General features: G+C 41.3%; 2 protein-coding genes across 5 annotated transcripts in view; one reads left to right on the top strand and one right to left on the bottom strand.

The window, feature by feature from the left end:
• Positions 1 to 12,418, bottom strand: part of LOC109877635 (probable E3 ubiquitin-protein ligase HERC6) — a 44,492-nt gene extending 32,074 nt beyond the window's left edge. Inside the window, exons 1-23 of one of the 4 annotated variants that reach the window (XM_031828310.1) lie at positions 12,111 to 12,418; positions 9,723 to 9,879; positions 9,493 to 9,575; positions 8,822 to 9,049; positions 8,573 to 8,664; positions 7,392 to 7,519; positions 7,124 to 7,281; positions 6,902 to 6,951; positions 6,689 to 6,780; positions 6,448 to 6,507; positions 6,238 to 6,340; positions 5,922 to 6,105; positions 5,584 to 5,735; positions 5,293 to 5,415; positions 5,022 to 5,120; positions 4,500 to 4,679; positions 4,260 to 4,400; positions 3,700 to 3,866; positions 3,529 to 3,598; positions 3,372 to 3,442; positions 2,846 to 3,029; positions 2,461 to 2,563; positions 1,510 to 2,074 (exon numbers count right to left, since the gene is read on the bottom strand). In XM_031828310.1, coding sequence (XP_031684170.1) covers positions 1,863 to 2,074; positions 2,461 to 2,563; positions 2,846 to 3,029; positions 3,372 to 3,442; positions 3,529 to 3,598; positions 3,700 to 3,866; positions 4,260 to 4,400; positions 4,500 to 4,679; positions 5,022 to 5,120; positions 5,293 to 5,415; positions 5,584 to 5,735; positions 5,922 to 6,105; positions 6,238 to 6,340; positions 6,448 to 6,507; positions 6,689 to 6,780; positions 6,902 to 6,951; positions 7,124 to 7,281; positions 7,392 to 7,519; positions 8,573 to 8,664; positions 8,822 to 9,049; positions 9,493 to 9,575; positions 9,723 to 9,879; positions 12,111 to 12,330 — 3,057 coding nt within the window. In that variant the 5' untranslated portion in view covers positions 12,331 to 12,418 and the 3' untranslated portion in view covers positions 1,510 to 1,862. Of the gene's footprint in view, positions 1 to 1,509; positions 2,075 to 2,460; positions 2,564 to 2,845; positions 3,030 to 3,371; positions 3,443 to 3,528; positions 3,599 to 3,699; positions 3,867 to 4,259; positions 4,401 to 4,499; positions 4,680 to 5,021; positions 5,121 to 5,292; positions 5,416 to 5,583; positions 5,736 to 5,921; positions 6,106 to 6,237; positions 6,341 to 6,447; positions 6,508 to 6,688; positions 6,781 to 6,901; positions 6,952 to 7,123; positions 7,282 to 7,391; positions 7,520 to 8,572; positions 8,665 to 8,821; positions 9,050 to 9,492; positions 9,576 to 9,722; positions 9,880 to 12,110 lie in introns of those variants that run through there. The other 3 variants (XM_031828311.1, XM_031828312.1, XM_031828313.1) reach the window with 3 other exon arrangements.
• Positions 12,419 to 12,690: 272 nt separating this feature from the next.
• LOC109876595 (protein phosphatase 1K, mitochondrial) lies at positions 12,691 to 22,478 on the top strand. The gene is made up of 7 exons (XM_020468999.2): positions 12,691 to 12,830; positions 15,040 to 15,603; positions 15,823 to 15,923; positions 17,512 to 17,671; positions 17,903 to 18,047; positions 18,816 to 18,950; positions 19,407 to 22,478. Exons 2-7 carry the CDS (start codon positions 15,146 to 15,148, stop codon positions 19,536 to 19,538), a joined length of 1,131 nt encoding a protein of 376 aa, XP_020324588.2. The 5' UTR covers positions 12,691 to 12,830; positions 15,040 to 15,145; the 3' UTR covers positions 19,539 to 22,478.
• Positions 22,479 to 23,151: the final 673 nt, after the last annotated feature.

Below are 23,151 nucleotides of genomic sequence, written 5' to 3'. Positions count from 1 at the left end.
CATGTCAAACTGTGTAGGATTGCAATAAACTTGCGTTAAAACGGCAACATTTTCTGTATGCCCAATGGCAAAATGTACAGAATTGCCACCCCTCATGATGAGTTCTGTTTTTTTGTGGCCCCCACCCCATCAAAGTTGCCCATCCCTTATTTAAATAGAACAATGAGGAAAGCTGCAGAAAACATTATGCTGAAGTATGGAAATTCCCATAGAAGAACATTGTTTCTTAACGATCTCTGAACAATTTACTTTAAATAGAACCATAAGGAATCCTGTAGGAAATGTTAAGGGAAGGTTGTATGCAAAACGAAGAAGAAACATATAGTTCTCAGAACGTTATGTGCTAGCTGGGAAGGTTATGCAGGTTGTTGGAGAAACCACACCACTGCTCAGCATTTGAGGGAATACTCAATTATGAAAGAAAATACTCTTGTTCCTACCCCCTACTTTTTCGAACATTCTGTTAAAAATCGCGCAACATTTCGGCGTCCTGCTACTCATGCCAGGAATATAGTATATGCATATGATTAGTATGTGTGGATAGAAAACACTCTCACGTTTCTAAAATGGTTAAATCACGGCTGTGACTATAACAGAGCGTCTGTTTCATCGAAAAGCACAAGAAAAACTGATCACTGAAAACTGGAAAAAATATCCATGCGCCACTTGCATGTATTGTTTAAGGGGCACGAAATTAAATGGGGCTGAGATTGCAAGTCCTACAGCTTCCACACGATGTCGCCAGTCTTGTCAATTGCCTTTTCGTTGTTTCTTGGTCAAACGAGGGAGGAAGATCACTTTCCATCCGGTCTCCGACAGGAAGTTTTGGAAGAGAGATTTTGGAAGATGATTTGAAATCGTGGAGCTATTGAATACACATCGCCCCGTGATCAATTTGATAGATTATTAACGTTTACTAATACCTAAAGTTGGATTACAAAAGTATTTCGAAGTGTTTTGTGAAAGTTTATCGTCGAATTTTTTTTATTAAAAAAATGACGTAGCGTTTTCAAACGGTGTTTTTTTCTGAATCACACAGTTTCCATAGATGGCTATTTTGGGTATATATGGACCGATTTAATCGAAAAAAAGACCCAATAGTGATGTTTATGGGACATATAGGAGTGCCAACAAAGAAGCTCGTCAAAGGTAATTTGTGCTATTTGTGTAGCGCCGGCTACGCGAAATCTTTTGTTTACGTCGCATTCAGGTATTTCGGGGTGTTGCATGCTATCAGATAATAGCTTCTCATGCTTTTGCCGAAAAGCATTTTAATAATCTGACTTGTTGGCTAGATTCACAACGAGTGTAGCTTTAATTCACTACACTGCATGTGTGTTTTAATGAACGTTTGAGTTTTAACGAGTGCTATTAGCATTTGGCGTAGCGCATTTGCATTTGCTGATGGCTAGATGGGGCGATTGCGTCTCGGGTCGACGTAAGGTGAAACTAATATCTGTATTATTTAGATACATACATAATTATTATGTTAAAAGAACAAGATACAGACACGAATGTCAAAATATAATGCAGTCCAGAAAAAAGGATGTTCCCATGCAGAATTACAAAATAAATCAATGTTTTTTCATAACTCACATTCAAAATTAGGGGACTTTAAGTCAAGGATCGTTTTTTCCAATAACACGGTAAGCCTATACATAGCCTAAACATTTGCAAATTTAAAATGTTCACTTGAAAAAGCCAAGGTTTAAAGTTTTTTTTTTAAAGTGTAAAATCTGAACCTAGATGAAGGCTATATCAACACAACCAAAATCCTATGCTAAACTGAAGAGATATATTGACATGTAAGAAACACATTGAATTAAATAATTAACACAGCAGTAGCCTATATATAGTGTCCATTACTCCTTCCAGAAGCCTCTGTTGTGGGCACATGCCTCTTTGAGCCTGGCCAGCAGCATCTCCTTGGAGGGGTAGATGGGCAGAAAGAGTAGGAAGTAGCATGTATGGGATTCTGGGAAATGTAGTTCAGTAGAGTTCTGCAGGACTGCCACAGTCATCTGTATCTTGTCCATGCCCAGGATGGGAACGCGATCACAGCCCGTCAGGAACACTGAGAAGGAGGGGAGAGATCGTGAAAGGTAGACAGAATGGGAAGAAACATGTGAATTTCTTTGTGTTGCAGGTAGCCTAGCCATTAAGAGTGTTGTGCCAGTAATCGAAAGGTAGCTGGTTTGAATCCCTGAACGACTAGATGAAAAATATGTTGTTGTGCTTTTGAGTAAGCCACTTAACCCTAATTGCTCCTGTAAGTCGCTCTGGATAAGAGCGTCTGCTAAATTACTAAAATGTCAAATGTGTTCAGACACATTTTTTTTGTAAAAGCTCTTGTGGAACAGAAAGTTCAAATATGCAGACAAAACCCTGAACCAGCATTATGAAAGACTGTATGGTTCCTCCAGTTTTACTCAACCGAGAGCAATTTAGTGCCATACTTACGGAGGAAAGCTTTCTTTTGGTCATCTGTCAGTTCCTCAAAAGCCTCCCAGAATGTGATGATGTTGGGATGTCTGGCATGGTACTCTCCATCATACACAGTGTTCTGGATATACAAACCAAACAAATGGCAGCAATAATTAAACAATATTAAACTTGCACGCCATTTAAACGATTCACCACTCAAAGTCACACAGTATGTCACAAAGCACCATGTATAGCACATTATCTCCTAGTCCCAGTCCTATCTTGAGAAACATATCCATAACTTGACATCGAAGGAAATCCCCATTGATATAAATGCATCAACACTGACTGATTTATGCCCTAATTTCTCAAGTCAGCACCCAGCCCCACACTGAGTAATGAATGATGGTTGTATATAGACCTGTTTGAGCGTGTCCCAGTCGTAGTCCTCTTTCCCCACCATGACTCCCCTGAGCTCCTCAGGCTGGAACAACTCCACCACGTCCCTGTCACACACCTTGAAGAAGCCTCTCCTGAACTCTTCAAACACCTTCTCCGCTGATTGGTTGAAGGCGAGTTTCACATAGGCATCAACAAACTGCTTCCTGTCAAAATAATGAATTGTATTTTATTGTTGAAATTTTAACTTCTAAAATTGCAACCTTGTATTATGCATTACAGACAATAGACTGTAATGTGAGCCAGTTTGCTAGAGCAGGAAAATAACCCTGCAGCAACAGGAAATGTGAATTATTATGTTGATTATTGGACATTTTTGTAGGGGTTGATACATTTTTTTGTAAGGGAAAATCAAGTCTGAAGCCTTTTTAAACCTCAAATATATTCTACGCTTTTAAAATGTCCTGCATTGCAGGAAAGTTCTCCTGCAACAGAGTGATCAAATTAAGAGCTTACATCTGTAGGAGTAAAAGCTGCTGAAGCCTTACTTGTTAAAACTTGTGACTGGTTTTCCTGTTTCTTTGGGATCCAGCTCCACCTTCTGGTCATCCCAGATCACCTGATGAAAATAAACCGTTTTACCACTATTCACATACTGTATCTAGGGATATTTCATTGCTCAATCAGTTTCAATATTATACATACGGTGAAGGTCATGTCCAGGTTTTCTTCAACATCATCATCAGTGTAGTCCTCCAAGAGGTACCGCAAACTCCTTCAATTACAGCGAAAATAAATTATTGTTGAAACATTTTCATCCGTTTCTAAGGGATACTAATTCAATGCTAAAATGTACATTCTAAAATACAAACGTACCCTCCCACAACAGGGTCAAACTCTCTCAGGTCCTCCAGTGAGGGCTTGACCCCCACCATCTTCTTGAACAGGGCCAGAGGGAAGGGCAGGTGTACAATGTTGTGGTTGTACAGGGCCATGCCACACAAGACACCAAACAGGAAGTAGCTCTTTTCCTCCACTCTGGGCTGGTAGTAAGGGTAGGTGGCACATGAGTCAAGGCAGAGATCAAGAATAAACAAGAACAGGCACCATTCTTCTTCAAATAACTTGTATCTCCTTTGTTGTATTATGTTGTCTGTATACTGCAATTCAGCTTTTAGCTGTGAATGTGTACAACTATAAAACCTTGGTACATCAGGAGGAGAGCAGGGAGTGATGGTGATTATACTTGTAAACAATTCTGTATTGATTGATACAGTGTAGATAGTGGCACTGCTGTAGTGGTTGAATCTCTTTTTGTTGCTATTAACTGACTAAATGTATTTAGATTGTTTTTACTCACCAATTTTAATTTGCTTGAGAGTGCAGTGATTTATTATACAGTAATGACATCGTAATTCCCTAATTCTAGTTCTTACCTTGGCAGGGAACCAGATCAGTGTCTTGGTGTCATTGTACATGAACATCTCAGACTCTGGTGCCAACAGCTCTTCAAACACATGGAGGAAAAAGTCCCTAATGTTGACGAGCGACAGCTTCATGTCCTCCATAAACTGCACCTGAGTGATAAAGCATCAGAGGAATGTTTAGGTTGAGTTCTGACATTGTCTTGTAGTCTTACGAAAAGCTTTTCTTAATTCAGGTTGTCATAATTTTACCACAAGTTCTCTCTGGAAGTAGTCATGATCTGCAGCACCCAGTTGTCTGAAGGTGTCTTCGATGAGTGACGGGCGCCTTAAGGTCAACTGGAAGACTGGAGCAGGGGGAGATTCTGGGTTGTCTCGGAACGTTCCAGAAGGATACATCACTGTTAGCCGGTGGGTGAGATGGTGAACCACCTGCAATATATGAATATACACTCGTAAAAATTTTTATTATGTCACTTGCACAAGTACAGTGAAATAACTTTCCTGCTTGCATTTTCCCAACAATGCAGTATTCCATATCAGTAGTACTATATATACACATCTATATATTTTTACTGTTAAGTAGAACATAAACACAAGAAATAGAAATAAGAACACGAGAAAGTAAGTAAGCTATATACAGGGTCAGCTCCAGGGTCTATTTAGAGTGATATACAGACTGGTCATTGGAAACCACTGGGTAGGCTGTGGTATACTTGAAAACAAAGATTCAATAAAAGGATATAAAACAGCCAGTGGAATAACACAGTATACCTTAGTAAAAAGTGCATTACTGTTGAAAATTGCCATCTTGTAGATCAGGCTCAACACAAATGGGTAACGGCAAAAGATGACTGGTGTGACCTCTGTGTCCTAGAAGTGACACAAAAGAAAAATGAAAGTGCATCTCAATAGTCTACATGGGTTCCATCTCTGTCTCATTCCATCAATCTGCACTGAAAGAACTGGACAAGTGAAACCAGATTCCACCACATTATCATTCTAACATTTTAGTAATTTACAGATGATTTGGTTATTTTATTACCTCCCTTCTTGACCAAAAGCGCCAAAGCTTCACATCATCCATAGGAATTACCCTATCAATGATCTCTTCCACATAAAAGGTACTGGTGGGAACTTCCTGGGTTCTTCTGGACCTCTTGTTTGCCTTTGAAATAACATAATGTCAGCATCAAAATACATTTACACATGTCCCTTGCACATGAGGAAGTAAACAGTTCACAATATGAAGTATGTTAGGGCATGATCAACAATAATGACAGAGACGACAGAAATGGTCAGGAGGATTATAAAAATGATTGACACAAACACTGACTCTGTGGAGGTACTTGAGGGCTTCCAGCAGGAATTTGACTCCGGGGTTGTGGGTAGCCAGAAGACCGTTCCTCAGCATGAATGACAGGGCATTCGTCCACATCAGAATGTGCTTAGTCATGATGGAAGGCTCCAGTGACGACCACCAGTCTTCTATAACATGATACATGAATACAAGTCCAAAATATGTTAATTATATTGCCTGTGCAAAAAAAAGATTAGCTTATAATATATGGTAATGTGTCACAGTGTCAGCTATGCTTCTATAATAATACAATTCTTCAAAATGATACTGATGCCAAATTTGCAGATAAACTGAAAGGGTCAGATGTTATTTACTTAAAATGTTCATGGCCGTTTCATTCAGATCCTCAGCGATAACTATTGCTAAAGTCATGACCATGTTCATGACATTCTGGTCATCGTGGAGAAGAGGGATTGTGGGTAGTAGCATAAAGATCTCTGGTGACTTGATGACAGCTGCTGAACTGCAAAGAGTTTCCACCAGTGGCAATATATGTACCTATATGGAGAATATATATAGACATGAAGAGAGTTACATTATGCTATCATGATACTCCATTCAAAATATATATTGATATTTAATAGATTGTTGATATTTGTTTAAGTCTTTGAAGAGTGAGTTAGTCTTAGCTGATTTCCTGATCCATGGGATGTTGAAGAGCTGATCAAAAGCCTGGCTAGCAGCCTCTAGGTCCACTCTCAAAGCTCCTGCAGCTTTAGTTGATGGAGACTCACTGGTAGAGGGTGTAGCATGGGTATAGCATTATCATTGACACAACATACTGTACACACACAGTGTTCATTATAAACTATCCAAACCTTCCATTTTAAAATAGCTTACCTGGCTTTGGTGAAACTGGCCACCAGACTTGAACTTGTTGAGAACATCAAGGATATTTCTCTGTTGGAACAAATGTGGACATATTTGATCTTTCAGTACAATTATACTATAAGAAATATACTGTAAAATAAATGTTTGTTTGAGTTTGCTTTTTTTTTTTTTTTAACTATCAAAGAACCTTTGTCTATGGTGGATTGTATGTTTTAATATTCAACGTAAATAAATATAATAATAAATTAACCTTTGCGCCTCTGCATTTCCTTGCTCCATCGTCAGCCATTTTTGCAGCTTGGCTTTATCTAACCTCCCGATTGGCTGTTCTCTTTCAGAACTCTACAAAGGAAGATAAAGCAATATAAGAAATTCAAATATCTCAAACATGAATTAGCTGCTTGAGACATTTAGAATGTTCCAGTCTCCCTATTATTGAGGTATAAAAGGTCAGAAACATTACCTCAGTGGTGTAAATGAAGTTTGAATTCCAGCCCACTGATATCTTCATGTCTGGTAAAAAAAAGAAAAGAGGTTGTAGGGACATCAAGTCTCGTTAAACAGTATGTGTTCTAATTCAGTCACCCAAAAACGTAATAGTCAGTATGTAGCTGCATTATATAATTGAATAGAATCAAATACAAAATAGAATAGAAGAGAATAGAATACATATTGTATCCGGTACCGTTGTGTATAACTGTTGCTGCCCCACCAGAAGCCCTTTCCAGCAGCACTGAGGTGGGTCGCAAGCAGCCCTCCGTAATGCCAGTCCCTAGCTGACCTTTGACCCCACTGCCAAAGGCCCAGAGTTGACCTGAGGACCCCAGCACCAGGGTGTGATGGCTGGAAGAGTTACAGTAAGACAAAAACACAGTCAGACTGAGAATGTTCAAGATTGGTTTCCTATCTGTTTATTATATGTGTATAAGTAGCATTATGCTATTGGTCATTACCTGCCACATGCTATCTGTGAGGCCAGTCCATCCATACCCTCTACCAGTTTGGGTAGGAGTTCGTTAGCTGATGCGTTGTGCCCAAGCTGGCCTCGGCTTCCCTCTCCAAAGGTGAACACCTGTCCACCCTAAAGACCACAAAGAACCAGAACCAGTTGTTGACATGTCAAGGCCCAGAATTGTTCCTGGTCTGGTCAAGTCAGGGCCCTAATCACTTCTTAAAGAGACAGTATAATAGTATTGAAGGGTCAACCTTTACTCTGGTGGCCCTGAGGCTTGATCTGTAATAACAGCCATAATCAGGACATATTCTGTATAACCTGTGACTTTCTATTCTGTAATAAACTGTAACTTTTCCTTTAGTATGATAACAACTTGTATGGTTCATTGTGTAGCCAATCTCTTCCAGACACCCACCAGACACTTGATCATTTGTTTTTCACCTCTGTTCAAGGTGATTTTATATAACTGGCTTTATTTACCAATATGTGATGAATTGTATCTTCGAGAGGCTGCTGACTTTGTGTGCAGAACTATCTCCCAGTGGGCCCACTGTTTAGGACATTAAATCATTTTTATGAACTAATGAACTGCCGTAGTATTTGTCTCCTTTCACACCAACATCTCCCTTGGGGCCTTCAGTAAAAATACAGTAATAGTATGATACCTTGGTGAGAACAACAGTGTCCCTCTCCACAGTAATAGTATGATACCTTGGTGAGAACAACAGTGTCCCTCTCCACAGTAATAGTATGATACCTTGGTGAGAACAACAGTGTCCCTCTCCACAGTAATAGTATGATACCTTGGTGAGAACAGCAGAATGTGCCTCTCCACAGTAATAGTTTGATACCTTGGTGAGAACAACAGTGTCCCTCTCCACAGTAATAGTTTGATACCTTGGTGAGAACAGCAGAATGTGCCTCTCCACAGTAATAGTATGATACCTTAGTGAGAACTACAGTGTCCCTCTCCACAGTAATAGTATGATACCTTAGTGAGAACTACAGTGTCCCTCTCCACAGTAATAGTATGATACCTTGGTGAGAACAACAGTGTCCCTCTCCACAGTAATAGTATGATACCTTGGTGAGAACAGCAGAATGTGCCTTTCCACAGTAATAGTATGATACCTTGGTGAGAACAGCAGAATGTGCCTTTCCACAGTAATAGTATGATACCTTGGTGAGAACAGCAGAATGTGCCTCTCCACAGCTGATGAAGGAAACCCCCAAGACTCTGAGAGCAGGCACAGAACAGATGTTGAACCGGCCTGGCAGGGGGAACAAGCATCATACAAGCATCATACAATATTCCCACTCATTATAATACATCTGGAAAATGACTTAGTGGTTATAAAAAAAGGAATCCAAGTTCAATTGAACTTTTTATACAAGTAGCGTACAAAGAGAGGTAGAGTGCCGTAGTACCTTTCTCATCCACACGGTTGAGTCCCAGCTGCCCAGCCCTGTTCGCCCCACAGCAGTAGACCAGGCCTGGGAGGGTGAGGGCCAGAGTGTGGGTCCCTCCGGCTGCTACCTGGGTCACTGGGACTCCAGTGAGGGAGCACACCAGGGCAGGTATGGGCTGCAGAGGGACTCCCTTCCCCAGGCCCAGCTGTCCATGGCTGTTCAGACCCCATGAGAACACCTGTCCTCCTGTAGAAGACAAAGAAATTACATATTACATTACAATTACATCACAACAATTCCAGAGTTACATTCTTTCCTAATAAATATCATCTCACAGTCCTTTTGATTTTCACTCTTAGAAAAAATTGTTCCAAAATAGTTATTTGGCTGTCCTCATAGAATAACCCTTTTAGGTTCCAGATAGAGCCCTTTTTGGCTCCAGGTAGAATCCTTTTGGTTTTCATGTAGAACCCTCTGAAAAAAGGGTTCTACATGGAACACAAAAGGGTTCTACCTGGAACCAAAAAGGGTTCTCCAACGGGTTCTCGTATGGGGACTGCTGAATAACCCTTTTAGGTTTAAGACAGCACCTTTTTTTCTAAGTGTAGTCTAACTGATGCATGTGGTTGTCATAGTTTAGATGGAATGTAGTCTGTGTGAGAGACATCAGTAGGTACAGTACGTTATACCTTTAGTCAGGGCCAAAGAATGGGAATTTCCACAAGCAACCTGTATCACTGTTATCGGCAAGGGCGAAGGTATTGGAACTGGTCTGTGAAAAAAAAGGAGACATCTAGTACATATTGTCTTTGTTAGTGATCAGTGGAATCCAAGAGGGCTCTCATTACTTGACAATGTAAATCATGGATGATATTTAACTATCAATATCTATTTCATGTTTAAGTTGAGGTTTCCTTGCCTTGGACTGGGGACTTTGGAGACAGTAGTAAGGGTGATGCCCAGCTGTCCCTCACCCCCTGCCCCCCAGGAGTAGACCTGTCCTGATGCGCACACAGCAACAGAGTGGTCCTGACCACAAGCCACAGAGACCACTGCCCCCAGACCCTCCACTGGGGCTGAAACGGGTAGAACACACAGTTTTATTTGGAAGTCCTATGTCTTAGAAAGGGTTAAATGCCAGAAATGCCATGTAATTTAATGCATGAAGGAGTTAATCAACAATTGATCTGAGTCCAGTCACTTCATTGTTCCCTTTTTGTTAATAAAGCCCTACTACACAAGCTTCTGACTTACTTAATTTCGTTGTAAAAGTATAAAAACATGAGATCCCAAACCCTTTCACAGGGTTGGTTGAGTTTCCTCGGGTCCCCACCAAACTAGGTACGGTTGAAGTCGGAAGTTTACATACACTTAGGTTGGAGTCATTAAAACTTGTTTTTCAACCACTCCACAAATTTCTTGTTGACAAACTATAGTTTATGCAAGTCGGTTAAGACATCAACTTTGTGCATGACACAAGTCATTTTTCCAACAATTGTTTAAAGACAGATTATTTCACTTACAATTCACTGTTTCACAATTCCAGTGGGATCAGAAGTGTACATACACTAAGTTGACTGTGCCTATAAACAGCTTGGAAAATTCCAGAAAATGTACATAATTTGAGTCAATTGGAGGTGTAACTGTGGATGTATTTCAAGGCCTATCTTCAAACTCAGTGCATCTTTGTTTGACATCATAGGAAAATCAAAAGAAATCAGCCAATGACCTCAGAAAAAAAATTGTAGACCTCCACAATTCTGGTTCATCCTTGGGAGCAATTTCCAAACGCCTGAAGGTACCATGTTCATTCTGTCTCCTAGAGATGAACGTACCTTGGTGTGAAAAGTGCAAATCAGTCCCAGAACAACAGCAAAGGACCTTGTGAATATGCTGGTATAAACCGGTACAAAAGTATCTATATCCACAGTAAAACGAGTCCTATATTGACATAACCTGAAAGGCCACTCAGCAAGGAAGAAGCCACTGCTCCAAAACCGACATAAAAAAAGCCAGACTACGGTTTGCAACTGCACATGGGGATAAAGATCGTACTTTTGGAGAAATGTCCTCTGGTCTGATGAAACAAAAATAGAACTGTTTGGCCATAATGACCATCGTTATGTTTGGAGGAAAAAAGGGGGAGGCTTGCAAGCCGAAGAACAACATCCAAACCGTGAAGCACGGGGGCGGCAGAATCATGTTGTGGGGTTGCTTTGCTGCAGGAGGGACTGGTGCACTTAACAAAATAGATGGCATCATGAGGCAGGAAAATTATGTGGATATATTGAAGCAACATCTCAAGACATCAGTCAGAAAGTTAAAGCTTGGTTGCAAATGGGTCTTCCAAATGGACAATGACCCCAAGCATACTTCCAACGTTGTGGCAATCCTATAGAAAATGTGTGGGCAGAACTGAAAAAGCATGTGAAAGCAAGGAGGCCTAAAAACCAGACTCAGTTACACCAGCTCTGTCTGGAGGAATGGGCCAAAATTCACCCAACTTATTGCGGGAAGCTTGTGGAAGGCTACCTGAAACGTTTGACCCAAGTTAAACAATTTAAAGGAAATGCTACCAAATACTAATTGAGTGTATGTAAAGTTCTGACCCACTTGGAATGAGACGAAATAAATACAAGCTGAAATAAATAATTATCTCAACTTATTATTCTGACATTTCACATTCTTAAAATAATTAGTGATCCTAACTGACCTAAAACAGGGATTTTTTACTAGGATTAAATGTCAGGAATTGTGAAAAACTGAGTTTAAATTTATTTGGCTAAGGTGTATGTAAACTTCCGACTTCAACTGTAAATTCGCTTGTATTTTTTTTAACGCTTCACATTTTTAAAATCACCTACATAATTCCTTACATTTGGATTCCCTGGTGCCACTAGGGCAGTTTAACACCCTGATGATAAATGAGTTCACCGAGGTGTGCAATTGTTTTGATTGACTTTAATAATTTGTTTATGATGTCTGTGAACATAGCAACAGTTCACCTTCGTTCTTCTGATTTGGATGGAGAAACGAAACTGAAACTGAGCCGATGTTGTAGTTTTATTGAGGGATAGTGTTCCAATTTCTGAAAGTTGTGGTAAAGTTCACTAGGCTAAATATCGGCTACTACACATTTTAATATAATCTGTAATTATTAAAAATATAGTGAACAGAAATGTTAGCATAATGATAAAGAATAAAATAATTCAGAAGCAAGCATCCTTTTAGCAGCGCTTTAATTCGAAATAGTCTACATAGCGATCCTTACACCCAAATAGTCCGATATAATTAAATGATGTATTACCTGGTAGTTTTGAATCTCTTTTCTTCTGTCTACCAAGTTGTCCCTTTGAGTTGCGCCCACATGATAGGATCCTGCCATCTACGGTGAGAAATAAAGTGTGTTGCTCCCCACAAGCAATTTCTGTGACTTTATCAGAGAATATATTCCCTGCTATAGGAACAGACACATTCTCAAAGTTTAGACCAAACTGTCCACTCGAACCGTCTCCCCAGCAGAACATGATGATGTGATGATTGACTGATGACTAAAGTGTGGTCCACATAGGTTGGCTGTATTGGGCTCTACGTGTGTGTGTGTGTGTGTGTGTGTGTGTGAGAGAGAGAGCTCCTAGTTACCACATCCATAAAGTCGTAATTATGTCTAAACCCCAACTATTTCTACAATTTATCTTCTTAAGATCTGACTTTAAGCCTTACCCTAACCTTAACCTCACTGCTGACCTCATACCTAACCATAACCTTAAATTAAGACCAAAAAGCTATTTTCTGTTTTCATTCATTTTAGCCAATGATTTTGTGGCTGTGGTAACTAGTGACAACTGGGTGGGAGGGAGGCGTAAATGTTTCCAGCATGCTGATTCGTGCTGCGCGGGTGACAGGCGCAGTTCCTCTTCTTGTTTGATAGCGTTCCGCACTCAACACACGGACACTTTTGATTAATTTAAATGTACGCTGTGCAGCTTTTGCAACATATACGAAGACGTTGTAAAGAGTTGTAAAGGTAAAAATACGTTTTCTGCAGAGAGATACCGAAGAAATGTGATTGTTGTCAAAGTGCGGGAGATAGGCTGCACAAATCATTGATTATTTTGCTAGCTACTGTTAGCATAGCTCTACCTAGCAAATGAGCTAAAAATAGTGTCAAATTAGGAACACTTTATCGTTTATCCTTACTATTTAACGTTAGTGTGATTAAATAAACAAGGTTCGTTGGCGAAACAATTAGTTAACATTATGCACAGCACTACAGCTATCTAACTAGCCGAGCAGTAGCTTGTTTGGTTGCTAGTTAGCAAGCTAGCTTGTTGATTATGGGATATGGTGTTGCGTCATGCGGGTTTGTCAAGTTTGTGTTTACATTAGAAAAATACACTTCAGCAATGGACTAACGTTAACATTGTCAATAATTATTATATATTTTTTCAATCTATTTATACTTTTGTGCATGCCTGTTAATGAGCCTTCTGAAATATTTGGAATAATTAGATATTTATTCAGCTGTAGTAAAATAACAAGTGCTGTTGACTCATGTCTAGTGTTCATGCTCTTTAGCTGCACCAGTTAACGATAAGTGATAACTGCATTATTTTATCAACTGATTCTGACAAATGTTCAGAATGCTTCAGGACAGGTGTGACAAAGAAGAAATATAGGCAACACAGCAAGTGAAGCATCCTGACACTTACAATTGTATTTAATTGTATTTATTTCACCTTTATTTAACCAGGTAGGCTAGGTTGAGAACAAGTTCCCATTTACAATGCGACCTGGCCAAGATAAAGCATAGCAGTGTGAACAGACAACAACACAGAGTTACACATGGAGTAAACAATAAACAAGTCAATAACACAGTAGAAAAAAATAGTCTATATACATTGTGTGCAAAAGGCACGAGGAGGTAGGCAATAAATAGGCCGTAGGAGGGAATAATTACAATTTAGCAGATTAACACTGGAGTGATGAATGATCAGATGGTCATGTGCAGGTAGAGATACAGGTGTGCAAAAGAGCAGAAAAGTAAATAAATAAAAACAGTATGGGGATGAGGTAGGTAAATTGGTTGGGCTATTTACCGATGGACTATGTACAGCTGCAGCGATCGGTTAGCTGCTCAGGTAGCAGATGTTTAAAGTTGGTGAGGGAGGATAAAAGTCTCCAACTTCAAAACATTTTGCAATTCGTTCCAGTCACAGGCAGCAGAGAACTGGAAGGAAAGGCGGCCAAATGAGGTGTTGGCTTTAGGGATGATCAGTGAGATACACCTGCTGGAGCGCGTGCTACGGGTGGGTGTTGCCATCGTCACCAGTGAACTGAGATAAGGCGGAGCTTTACCTAGCATGGACTTGTAGATGACCTGGAGCCAGTGGGTCTGGTGACGAATATGTAGCGAGGGCCAGCCGACTAGAGCATACAGGTCGCAATGGTGGGTGGTATAAGGTGCTTTAGTAACAAAACGGATGGCACTGTGATAAACTGCATCCAGTTTGCTGAGTAGAGTATTGGAAGCTATTTTGTAGATGACATCGCCGAAGTTGAGGATCGGTAGGATAGTCAGTTTTACGAGGGTATGTTTGGCAGCATGAGTGAAGGAGGCTTTGTTGCGAAATAGAAAGCCGACTCTAGATTTGATTTTAGATTGGAGATGTTTGATATGAGTCTGGAAGGAGAGTTTACAGTCTAGCCAGACACCTAGGTACTTATAGATGTCCACATATTCTAGGTCGGAACCATCCAGGGTGGTGATGCTAGTCAGGGCGTGCGGGTGCAGGCAGCAAACGGTTGAAAAGCATGCATTTGGTTTTACTAGCGTTTAAGAGCAGTTGGAGGCCACGGAAGGAGTGTTGTATGGCATTGAAGCTCGTTTGGAGGTTAGATAGCACAGTGTCCAGGGAAGGGCCATCATGTTAGACCAATGATGACCGAGGCCTTAAAACTGCACTATAAAGTTCCACATAACCTATCTTAAGATGTGGCTAGGCCTACATATGGAGTAGAGAAGAACATTTGATTTAATTAAGTAGGCTATTTCACATGCATTTTCTGTTGTATGGAGTCAAGAGACACAGAGAGAGAGAGAGTATCCTGCATCAACAAACACAGAAATATCAATCCAGCCACCATCCATTCCTGTGACATCTATTGGAACTCAGCCACTCTGTAGCCTTGACATTCAATCTAATAGCTGTCTATCATTCTTCCCCAATTGTTAGCCTATTTGCTATCCAGAAGACTCTGCTCTAGTGTAACCTGTGTTGTTGGCCAGAGGATCTCTCTCCCCGTGAGGAGGAGTCTGCTGCTGTTGCTGGGTTGGTGACCATGTCAGCCTCCGCTCTCATCCACCTGGCCCGGTCGGGGGGGACTCAGGCCATGCGACAGAGGGGTTTCCTCCAGACAGCCCTAGTGAGTGTCCTACCCCTGCAGGATGACCTCCCCCTCCAACGGCCTCTCCACCTGGGCCTGCTGCGGGCCAGCAACACGCGCTTCGACCCGGACAGCAGCGGCAAGCCCACCACCTGGGACTCGTTCGGCATCTGGGACAACCGCATAGATGAGCCCATCAACCTGTCACCCTCCATCAAGTACGGCAAGCCCATCCCCAAGGTCAGCCTGTCCAAGGTGGGCTGCGCCTCGCTCATCGGCCACCGGCGGGAGAACGAGGACCGCTTCCAGGTCTCCCAGATGACAGACAATATCCTCTACTTTGCCGTGTTCGACGGCCACGGAGGGCCTGAGGCGGCAGACTTCTGCGACAAGTACATGGAGAAGTACATTAAGTAAGTGGCTGGGTTATATGATCTGTGTTTAGTCAGGGCATTGGCCTGCAGGATCAGTTTATGGCCTAATGTGTATTGAATGGACTGGAGAAAAAAATGCACTTCAATTTAGTTTTTATCCTTTTTATACTTTCAAAATCTCATAAGAGGTCAGGCTGAGACCATTGAGATGGCAGGAAATGAATCTGATTGATTGAATGTGTTTTGGTGTTATTTCAGGGATCTTGTAGCAGAGGAGGACAATCTGGAAGTTGTTCTTACTAAAGCATTCCTTGAACTGGACAAAGCCTTGGCAAGACACCTCCACTTCTTCCCTCATGGTAGGTTCCGTCTGTGATGTTACACGTCAGGGAATGTAGATAGACTGTCTCTGTACTGACAATGTATATAGACTGTCTCTGTACTGACAATGTATGTAGACCGCACTGAGTTTTTATGTTAAACTTAACCTAGTTTTGAAGCTAAAGTCTTTAGATTAGCTTGTGTTGAAATATTAACGAATAGCCTAACTTATCAATGTGGCTGCTCTGCCAAGAGCTATGAGGACTTAACCGATCCTAAATGGAGCTAACGTGTATTTTCAGTCGCTGCCTCCAGTGCTGTGAAAGCTAAACATTAATACCCAGGGTCACCATTCTCAGACTGCAAAGCACAGGTTAGGACATGTATGTGGCAGACAAGCATTCTAAACAAACCCCTCCACTGGATGCCCTGCAGATAAGAATCAGGGTTGTCCTCTTGTAGTGCATGCACCCTTCCAAGATACTGGATCAAGTTTACCTTCAGTTCCTTTGGCAGCCATTTTCTTTTGTGAAGGTCGCCTGGAGACCCAGATGTTAGCAATCATAGAATGTTGACCGTTTTCTCTGAGAAAGGCCTAGTTTAATTGCCAAGATGGTGACAGTCAATCAGTTTAGCTTGAGTGTGTGGCCAAAATGTCGGCCACAGACGGCGTGAAATGTCCCAATATGCCCTGTGTGTGTGTGTGTGCATGTTATTTACGACAGCAGCGGAGCCAGCTAAGAGCTGGAGGCACCAGGCACCTTTTTGGAAGGAGAAGGGGGGCTAGATAATGGAGAGTCCAGCGGGTCCTATCCTGGACTACTGGAAGGTTCCTCATCTTTCTCTCTCCTCTCTTCTTTTCTATTTCTCTCACACAAGTTGATTTGAACAGCTGTATAAGGGTCATTGTAAAGTCAGAAACTGTAGGATGTTACCATGCAAATGGTTGCTAAGGACACCCAAGAGGGAACAAAACACAAATCACCGTGTGTACAAAACATGACACATAGAAACTTAGTTGTGAAATTTGAGGTGTTATACACTTAATTATTGAAAGAGGCATTAGCTAGAGCTCTCACCTATAGATTTGATCACCATGATGATAGTCCTGATAAGCGCTATCTGTCACTTCTGCTTCCTGTATTCTGCCATGGGCCAGTACACTGTATATAGGACTGTATATTAGGTCACTCATTGTAACTCTGACATTTTTGTATGACACCACTGGTCAGAGATCCAAAGTTCCACTGACTGTATTGTAGTTGCTCTCATTCTGTTTCTGTAACCCTAAAACAGTGTGACATGCATGTCTGTCTGACTCTGTCTCTCTTCAGCCATCCCTTTTGTTAGACTAGTAACCTCCCCCTCCATTCTGTTCTCATGTTGTGCAGTATGACTCGTGAGTGTGTGTCACGTGCCACCTATGCTGTGAATGTGTGAGAATACATTTTGAGCATGTATCTGAATAATTCATTGTGTGTTTTGAGAAACAAGTTGACCATAATCAGCTCTGTGTGTTTCTTGTTAGCTGTGTGTGTCTGGCCTTACAGTTGTGTAGAGTGTGTGTGTGGTCTTCAGATGTGTTTACCCCCTTGACTTGTTTCCCTCTACTTCCTGGTGTTGTAGTGGTGAGCGCTGGCTCCACGGCCACAGTGGCCCTGCTGAGGGACGGTATAGAGCTGGTGGTGGGCAGCGTGGGGGACAGCCGCGCCATGCTCTGCCGCAAGGCCAAGGCCCTCAAACTCACCTCGGACCACACCCCCGAGAGGAAGGACGAGAAGGAGAGGTACGGCAGATATCCAGGCTCGAGAAAGACTTGATCTGATATTCATTTGTTGGTAGCTGTGAGGTTGGGAGTCACAGGAGGCATGTTTTATCCATCACATTGGACACTAATAGAAATGTGTTAACTACTATGGATTAAGATTTTACTATATGTTTGAACAATTCTATGTAAGTCATTTAAGAGCCCTCTCCCGTGCTTTAAAACCACTTGTCTGTCTGTCTCTACCTCCAGAATAAAGAAGAGCGGTGGCTGGGTGACCTGGAACAGTCTGGGGCAGCCCCATGTCAACGGCAGGTTAGCCATGACACGCGCCATCGGGGACTTTGACCTCAAGAGCACCGGGGTGATCGCTGAGCCAGAGACCAAGAGAATATCAGTGAGTGTCTGCTGTTACCACCTCGGAGAAATGATCTACTGTGCAATATCAGAGTGTATACATCTCAAATTACACTCTATTCCCTATGAAGTGCACTACTTTTGACCTGGACCTAGAGCTGGGAAGAAAAACTGACAATTATCGATACCGACCATTTCTGACATGTTACTGATATTGATAATAACGATAAGTTGCCGTTACTAGAGGAATATGACGTTTGAAATAAAATAACTCTGCTAATATGGGCTATTGCTAACGGGACAGTGATGGCCACAACATTGAAAGTAGTAGTTTTAAGGGTAATGTAAAAAAAAAAAAAAAGTACCTGGTGCACATTGTTATAAACTTATCATTCAATTTATTGTTATTGTGAAAATTCAGTGCATTCATATGGATTTTTGTCCATATCGCCCAGCTCTACCAGAACCTAATTTAGTGCATTCATTTTGACCAGATCCACACAGGGCTGGACAAAATTAGTCCACTGTATGAGGAATAGGTTGGAATTAGCCAGTGTCTGTCACTCAGTTTGGGTCATTTTTGCCCCCGAGGTGTTTGGGTCATTTTTGCCCCTGAGGTGTTTGGGTCATCTTGTCAGGGTTGATCACGTCTTTAGCCTGCGGGTGCTCAGAACAGTGACATATTAAGCTCCGAAGGGCAAATGTGTTTCCTCTTTATCACTGGAGACTGTCTGGCTTAGTCTCCGGCTTGTGTCATGGTCTGTCTGTAGACGTCTGACAATAAGGTATTAACTTAATTTGTTTCTAGCTGCATCACGTCCACGACTCATTCCTGGCGCTGACCACAGATGGCATAAACTTCATCATGAACAGCCAGGAGATCTGTGATGTCATCAACCAGTGCCACGACCCCAAAGAGGCCGCCCAGAGGATCTCAGAGCAGGTAGAGTGGTCACTTTGAGCCACCACAGCCCCTAGGGCAGCTTTTCCCAAACTCAGTCCTCCGGACCCCAAGGGGTGCACGTTTTTTCTTTCTTTCCCACAGCTAATTGAAATGATCAAAACTCGATGATTAGTTGGTTATTTGAATAAGCTGTGTAGTGCTAGGGCAGAAACCAAAACGTGCACCCCTTTGCTGTCACCAAGGACTGAGTTTAGGAAACACTGACTAAGGGTGCAGGGGTAACATCTATCCCAAAGAGCAGCAGTGATTTTTGAAATTGTTGAAGCAGAGATATGTAATGTAAGTTGAGCAAATTAATGAGTTCAAAGGAACTATATGGAACTGTATAATAACCTCAATGGATTGTCAAATAAATATGTCTCCTGGTTATTTAAAGAATCAGTTAAACATTGAGACAAATGTTCATTATTGGTGGCGGTGTCTCTCCTCTCCTAGGCGCTCCAGTATGGCTCAGAGGACAACAGCACCATTATCGTGGTTCCCTTCGGAGCCTGGGGGAAACAGAAGAACTCAGAGACCAGCTACTCCTTCAGCCGCAGCTTCGTGTCCAGCGGCCGCTGGGCCTAAACAGGTGGACCTGGGTAGTCATTAGTACGAAGTTACCCCTAGACACTAATCTAGTGTCAGTTTATGTTTCCCACCCCTACTGGTGAAGGTTAGGGCTGGGGGAGCGTAATCTGATCTGAGCTCTGTGGTTATGGATAACTTTGATCAAAGCAGACTTAAAGGGAAGGGGAATGGGGAGGGAGATTCCTGTGGACCTTATCGATGTGCAATAGTCTCCACACAGCGCGGCCAGTTCAAGACATGCAGGGGAAAAGCACAGCTAACCAAGAACCGATGCCTTAGGAACAATGACATGCCATTTTACAGATAATAATCCTGTAGTTTTGAGCCTGTTCTACAGAAAGGCTTTTGACTCATTATGTGCACTTAACAAGGAACACGTCCTTTTCACTTCCTCCAAAATCGCTGCCTATTCCCTATGTAGTGCACTACTTTTGACCGCCAAACATAGTGCCCTACATAGGGAATTAGGTGCCATTTTGGACTCAAACAAGGTTGCAGTAGAAAGCCATCGACTTGGTGGGAGCTTGAAGCCTAAGAACTTACCTTATTCTTCATTGTGTGTAAGTGAGTTTGCATTGTGCCAAGTAAGGCAAACCAGATGTTAATTAGCTTTGTCTGTGAACTTGGGGGAAAGTGCTTCTTACTTGCATGTCATGGAGAATGTTTTTGGTAGGAAGTTATTCTGAGAAATCAACAACGCACTTTTTTAAATTTCCAGATGATGTTGAAGTAATTTGTTTCAAATGCGTCTAGTTCATCCGCTATACTTGTTAGTGGATATCACTGTGCTGTGGTGCTGCTTTGTTTAGTTCTGAACAACAGTTTTAGTCTGTCGTCTCTTCGCGTGAAGCACTTGTCAGTATTGAGTTCAGGACAAACTTCTCAGAATGGGGATTTTGGGTACAGTAAGGCGCTGCTTATAGTACAAGGTTATCATTGACCAATATGTACAAATTCATATCCGTCTAATAGGAAAACACTCACACGCACTGCAGTCAAGACGTGTTAAAGGACCACTATTTGAATCTCTGCGTTTCTATAATTTCAGCATGGTAGAAGGAAAAGCTGTGTGTAGATACTGTAATACACAGAGAAAGAGAGCCAGCCAAATGATGGCAAAAGCCCAAAGTCTTGTAATAGATGGGCACATGCAGTATGGAATGTAATGTGTTAGTTCTCCCTGTTCTACAATCATATTGGGCCCTCGGGAGCCACAGAATGCATTGATGCCCCAGTTGCACAAGCCTTAAAGATGCAGTCCTAGATCTTAAGCACTTAGAAATTCGTAACATATTGTACGATGACTTTGTTCACAATTGTGTACAATCTTCAGTGACCCGTTTTGGCTCGTGATCACTTCTTTCAAAACTACTGGGTGAAATTATGCAAAGGCTTTGGAGCATCACTTTGAAGGTAAAGCTATAGAGAATATCTATTGAGCTGTGTTCTAATGGTACTTAGTAGTTTAGTGTAAACACAGTTCATGGTCGTTTGGCTCGAAAACGACTTCAACCCATAGCATTCCAAAAGATTATCTTTATTGACAACAAACAGGTCGAACAACTTACCCCGGGAGAGCCTTTGTTTATTTTGGTGATAGGGACTTGGAACAACAGGGAAAAAGTGTAAAATGGTGCATATCTGATAACCATACAGTCATTTAAGATGTTCTCAACTTGGGTACAGAAGTCATTTGTATTTTGTGAGTTTTGTACATAGTTATATTTATGTATATGTTTTGATTGCAGGAAAACCATCAGTGTACTATTGTTAGGTGTTACAGTTCAAATATATTATATTTTTTAGAAAGAAATCTAAAATGGCTCACTTACTATTTTATAGTTTGTCCCTTGTCCTCTAGTTGTTGAAATGAATTGGCTAAAATATCACTTGTATTGCACTTGTAATCAAATATGCTTTTTCATGGGGAACCTTTATATGCAACAATTAACAAAGGAGACAGCTAACCAACAAATATGTGAAATGTGAATGTCTGTATTAAAATGCCGTCAGTGACTCAAATGCAAGAATTTGTAGAACAACTTGATGTAAAAATAGAGCACAAACAGGGATCCAAGCTAACCACAACTTGACTGTAATTCGCATGGATATCTCACCTATGATGCTTCCAGGTTGTTATAAATAATGTAACGCTGCGTTGATGTGCATTAAAGCCACAGTTGTATTTTTTTGCTGTCTATCCAAGTCAGGAATACTTATGTCCATGTAACAGCTATACTGTTAAATATTACCGTTAATGTGATCATCTACAATCCATGAATGTACCTATCCACCATTTTAGGTTTTCCTCGTAGACAGTTTGTTTGTTTGTTCGTTCTCTCACGATGTGAACATTTATTTATCCTCCGTTTGTAATGAGTATTAGTTTCCTCTGAGTTCTCATAACTAAAATCTTGCATACTAAGTATCTCACCAGCCTTCCTACATGTTTGTTGGTTTTATTATGTCTGTATTTTACTTCAGATTGTTCATGTTGTATACTGTAGTGCAGGGATCATCAACTAGATTCAGCTGGGTGCTGATTGTTATCGTGAGCGTATTGGGGGGGGGACATAATTACAAATAATTTGTAGTCTGCAAATTGACCGCAAGAATATGTTTGACTAAAACATGATTGCAAACCTTTCTTAAATTAAAATCACTTGGAGCTGTTTTCATGGTGTTTGTACAGTCTATGTTCAACAATGACAATAACCCTGCTGTAGTGTATGAAACCATATTCAGCTGAACCTCTGTGTGCCTATTCCTATCAACTCTTCTGACTGTCTAGCTCTAGTACATGTTGTACTGTCAACACTGACTTAATGGACTGTCACTCCTATTCTCGCATGCCGTTGATGTCCATGTGGTCGACAGTTGAATATTTATCCAAATGAATAATTAAATACAAAAATAAAAAATCTTCATTTGTGTACATTTTCCAACGTTATTGTCCAGTAGATGGCACTATTGTAGCAAGTGACATGAGTGTCGATTGGAACCATTGGAGGTAGGAATCTCTTGACGAGACTATGGGCGGTAGTAGAAACGAGCAGGTTGAAATCTATAGTCAAGAGCAGCTGCTGTACCTGGAAAAAGGAATCGGACAACCTCAACCATCAGTTTCTCAGTAGGAGTTGTCTGAAATTGTATTACGTAATCTCATCCTACAAGTGTATCTTAATTTGATCACTTTTGTTGCTGAGAATTTTCCTACACCTTAGGAAATGCAGATGAACTTAGTGTGTATTTTCAGTGAATTTATGTAAATCACTAACACACTGTTATATTAACAGTATTGCACTTTTCATGTAGCCTACTTTTGGCCAGCTAATAACTACAGATAATTTTTTGCTCTGACCAATATAGTTCACATTAAGATCCTACATCTGTAGGTTATGGAAGTTCACATTCACCTGTGCCCTCATGCAGTCTTCAGATGTGTATCAAAGTTGATGTGGGTGGGAACGCTTCTAGGTATGGTGTACATTGGCGTGCAGGCTCGCCTCATGTATGCACGCATGCATCAGTCAGTCTCACGAATGCTCATGGAAATTCTGGTTTGTTTTGTCAGGGAGTGCCTCTTGCATATCCCTTGCACTTTGGACCA

The sequence above is a fragment of the Oncorhynchus kisutch genome, linkage group LG7, assembly GCF_002021735.2.
Source record: "Oncorhynchus kisutch isolate 150728-3 linkage group LG7, Okis_V2, whole genome shotgun sequence".
Lineage (NCBI taxonomy): Eukaryota > Metazoa > Chordata > Actinopteri > Salmoniformes > Salmonidae > Oncorhynchus > Oncorhynchus kisutch.
This window is presented reverse-complemented; position numbering and strand designations above follow the sequence as displayed.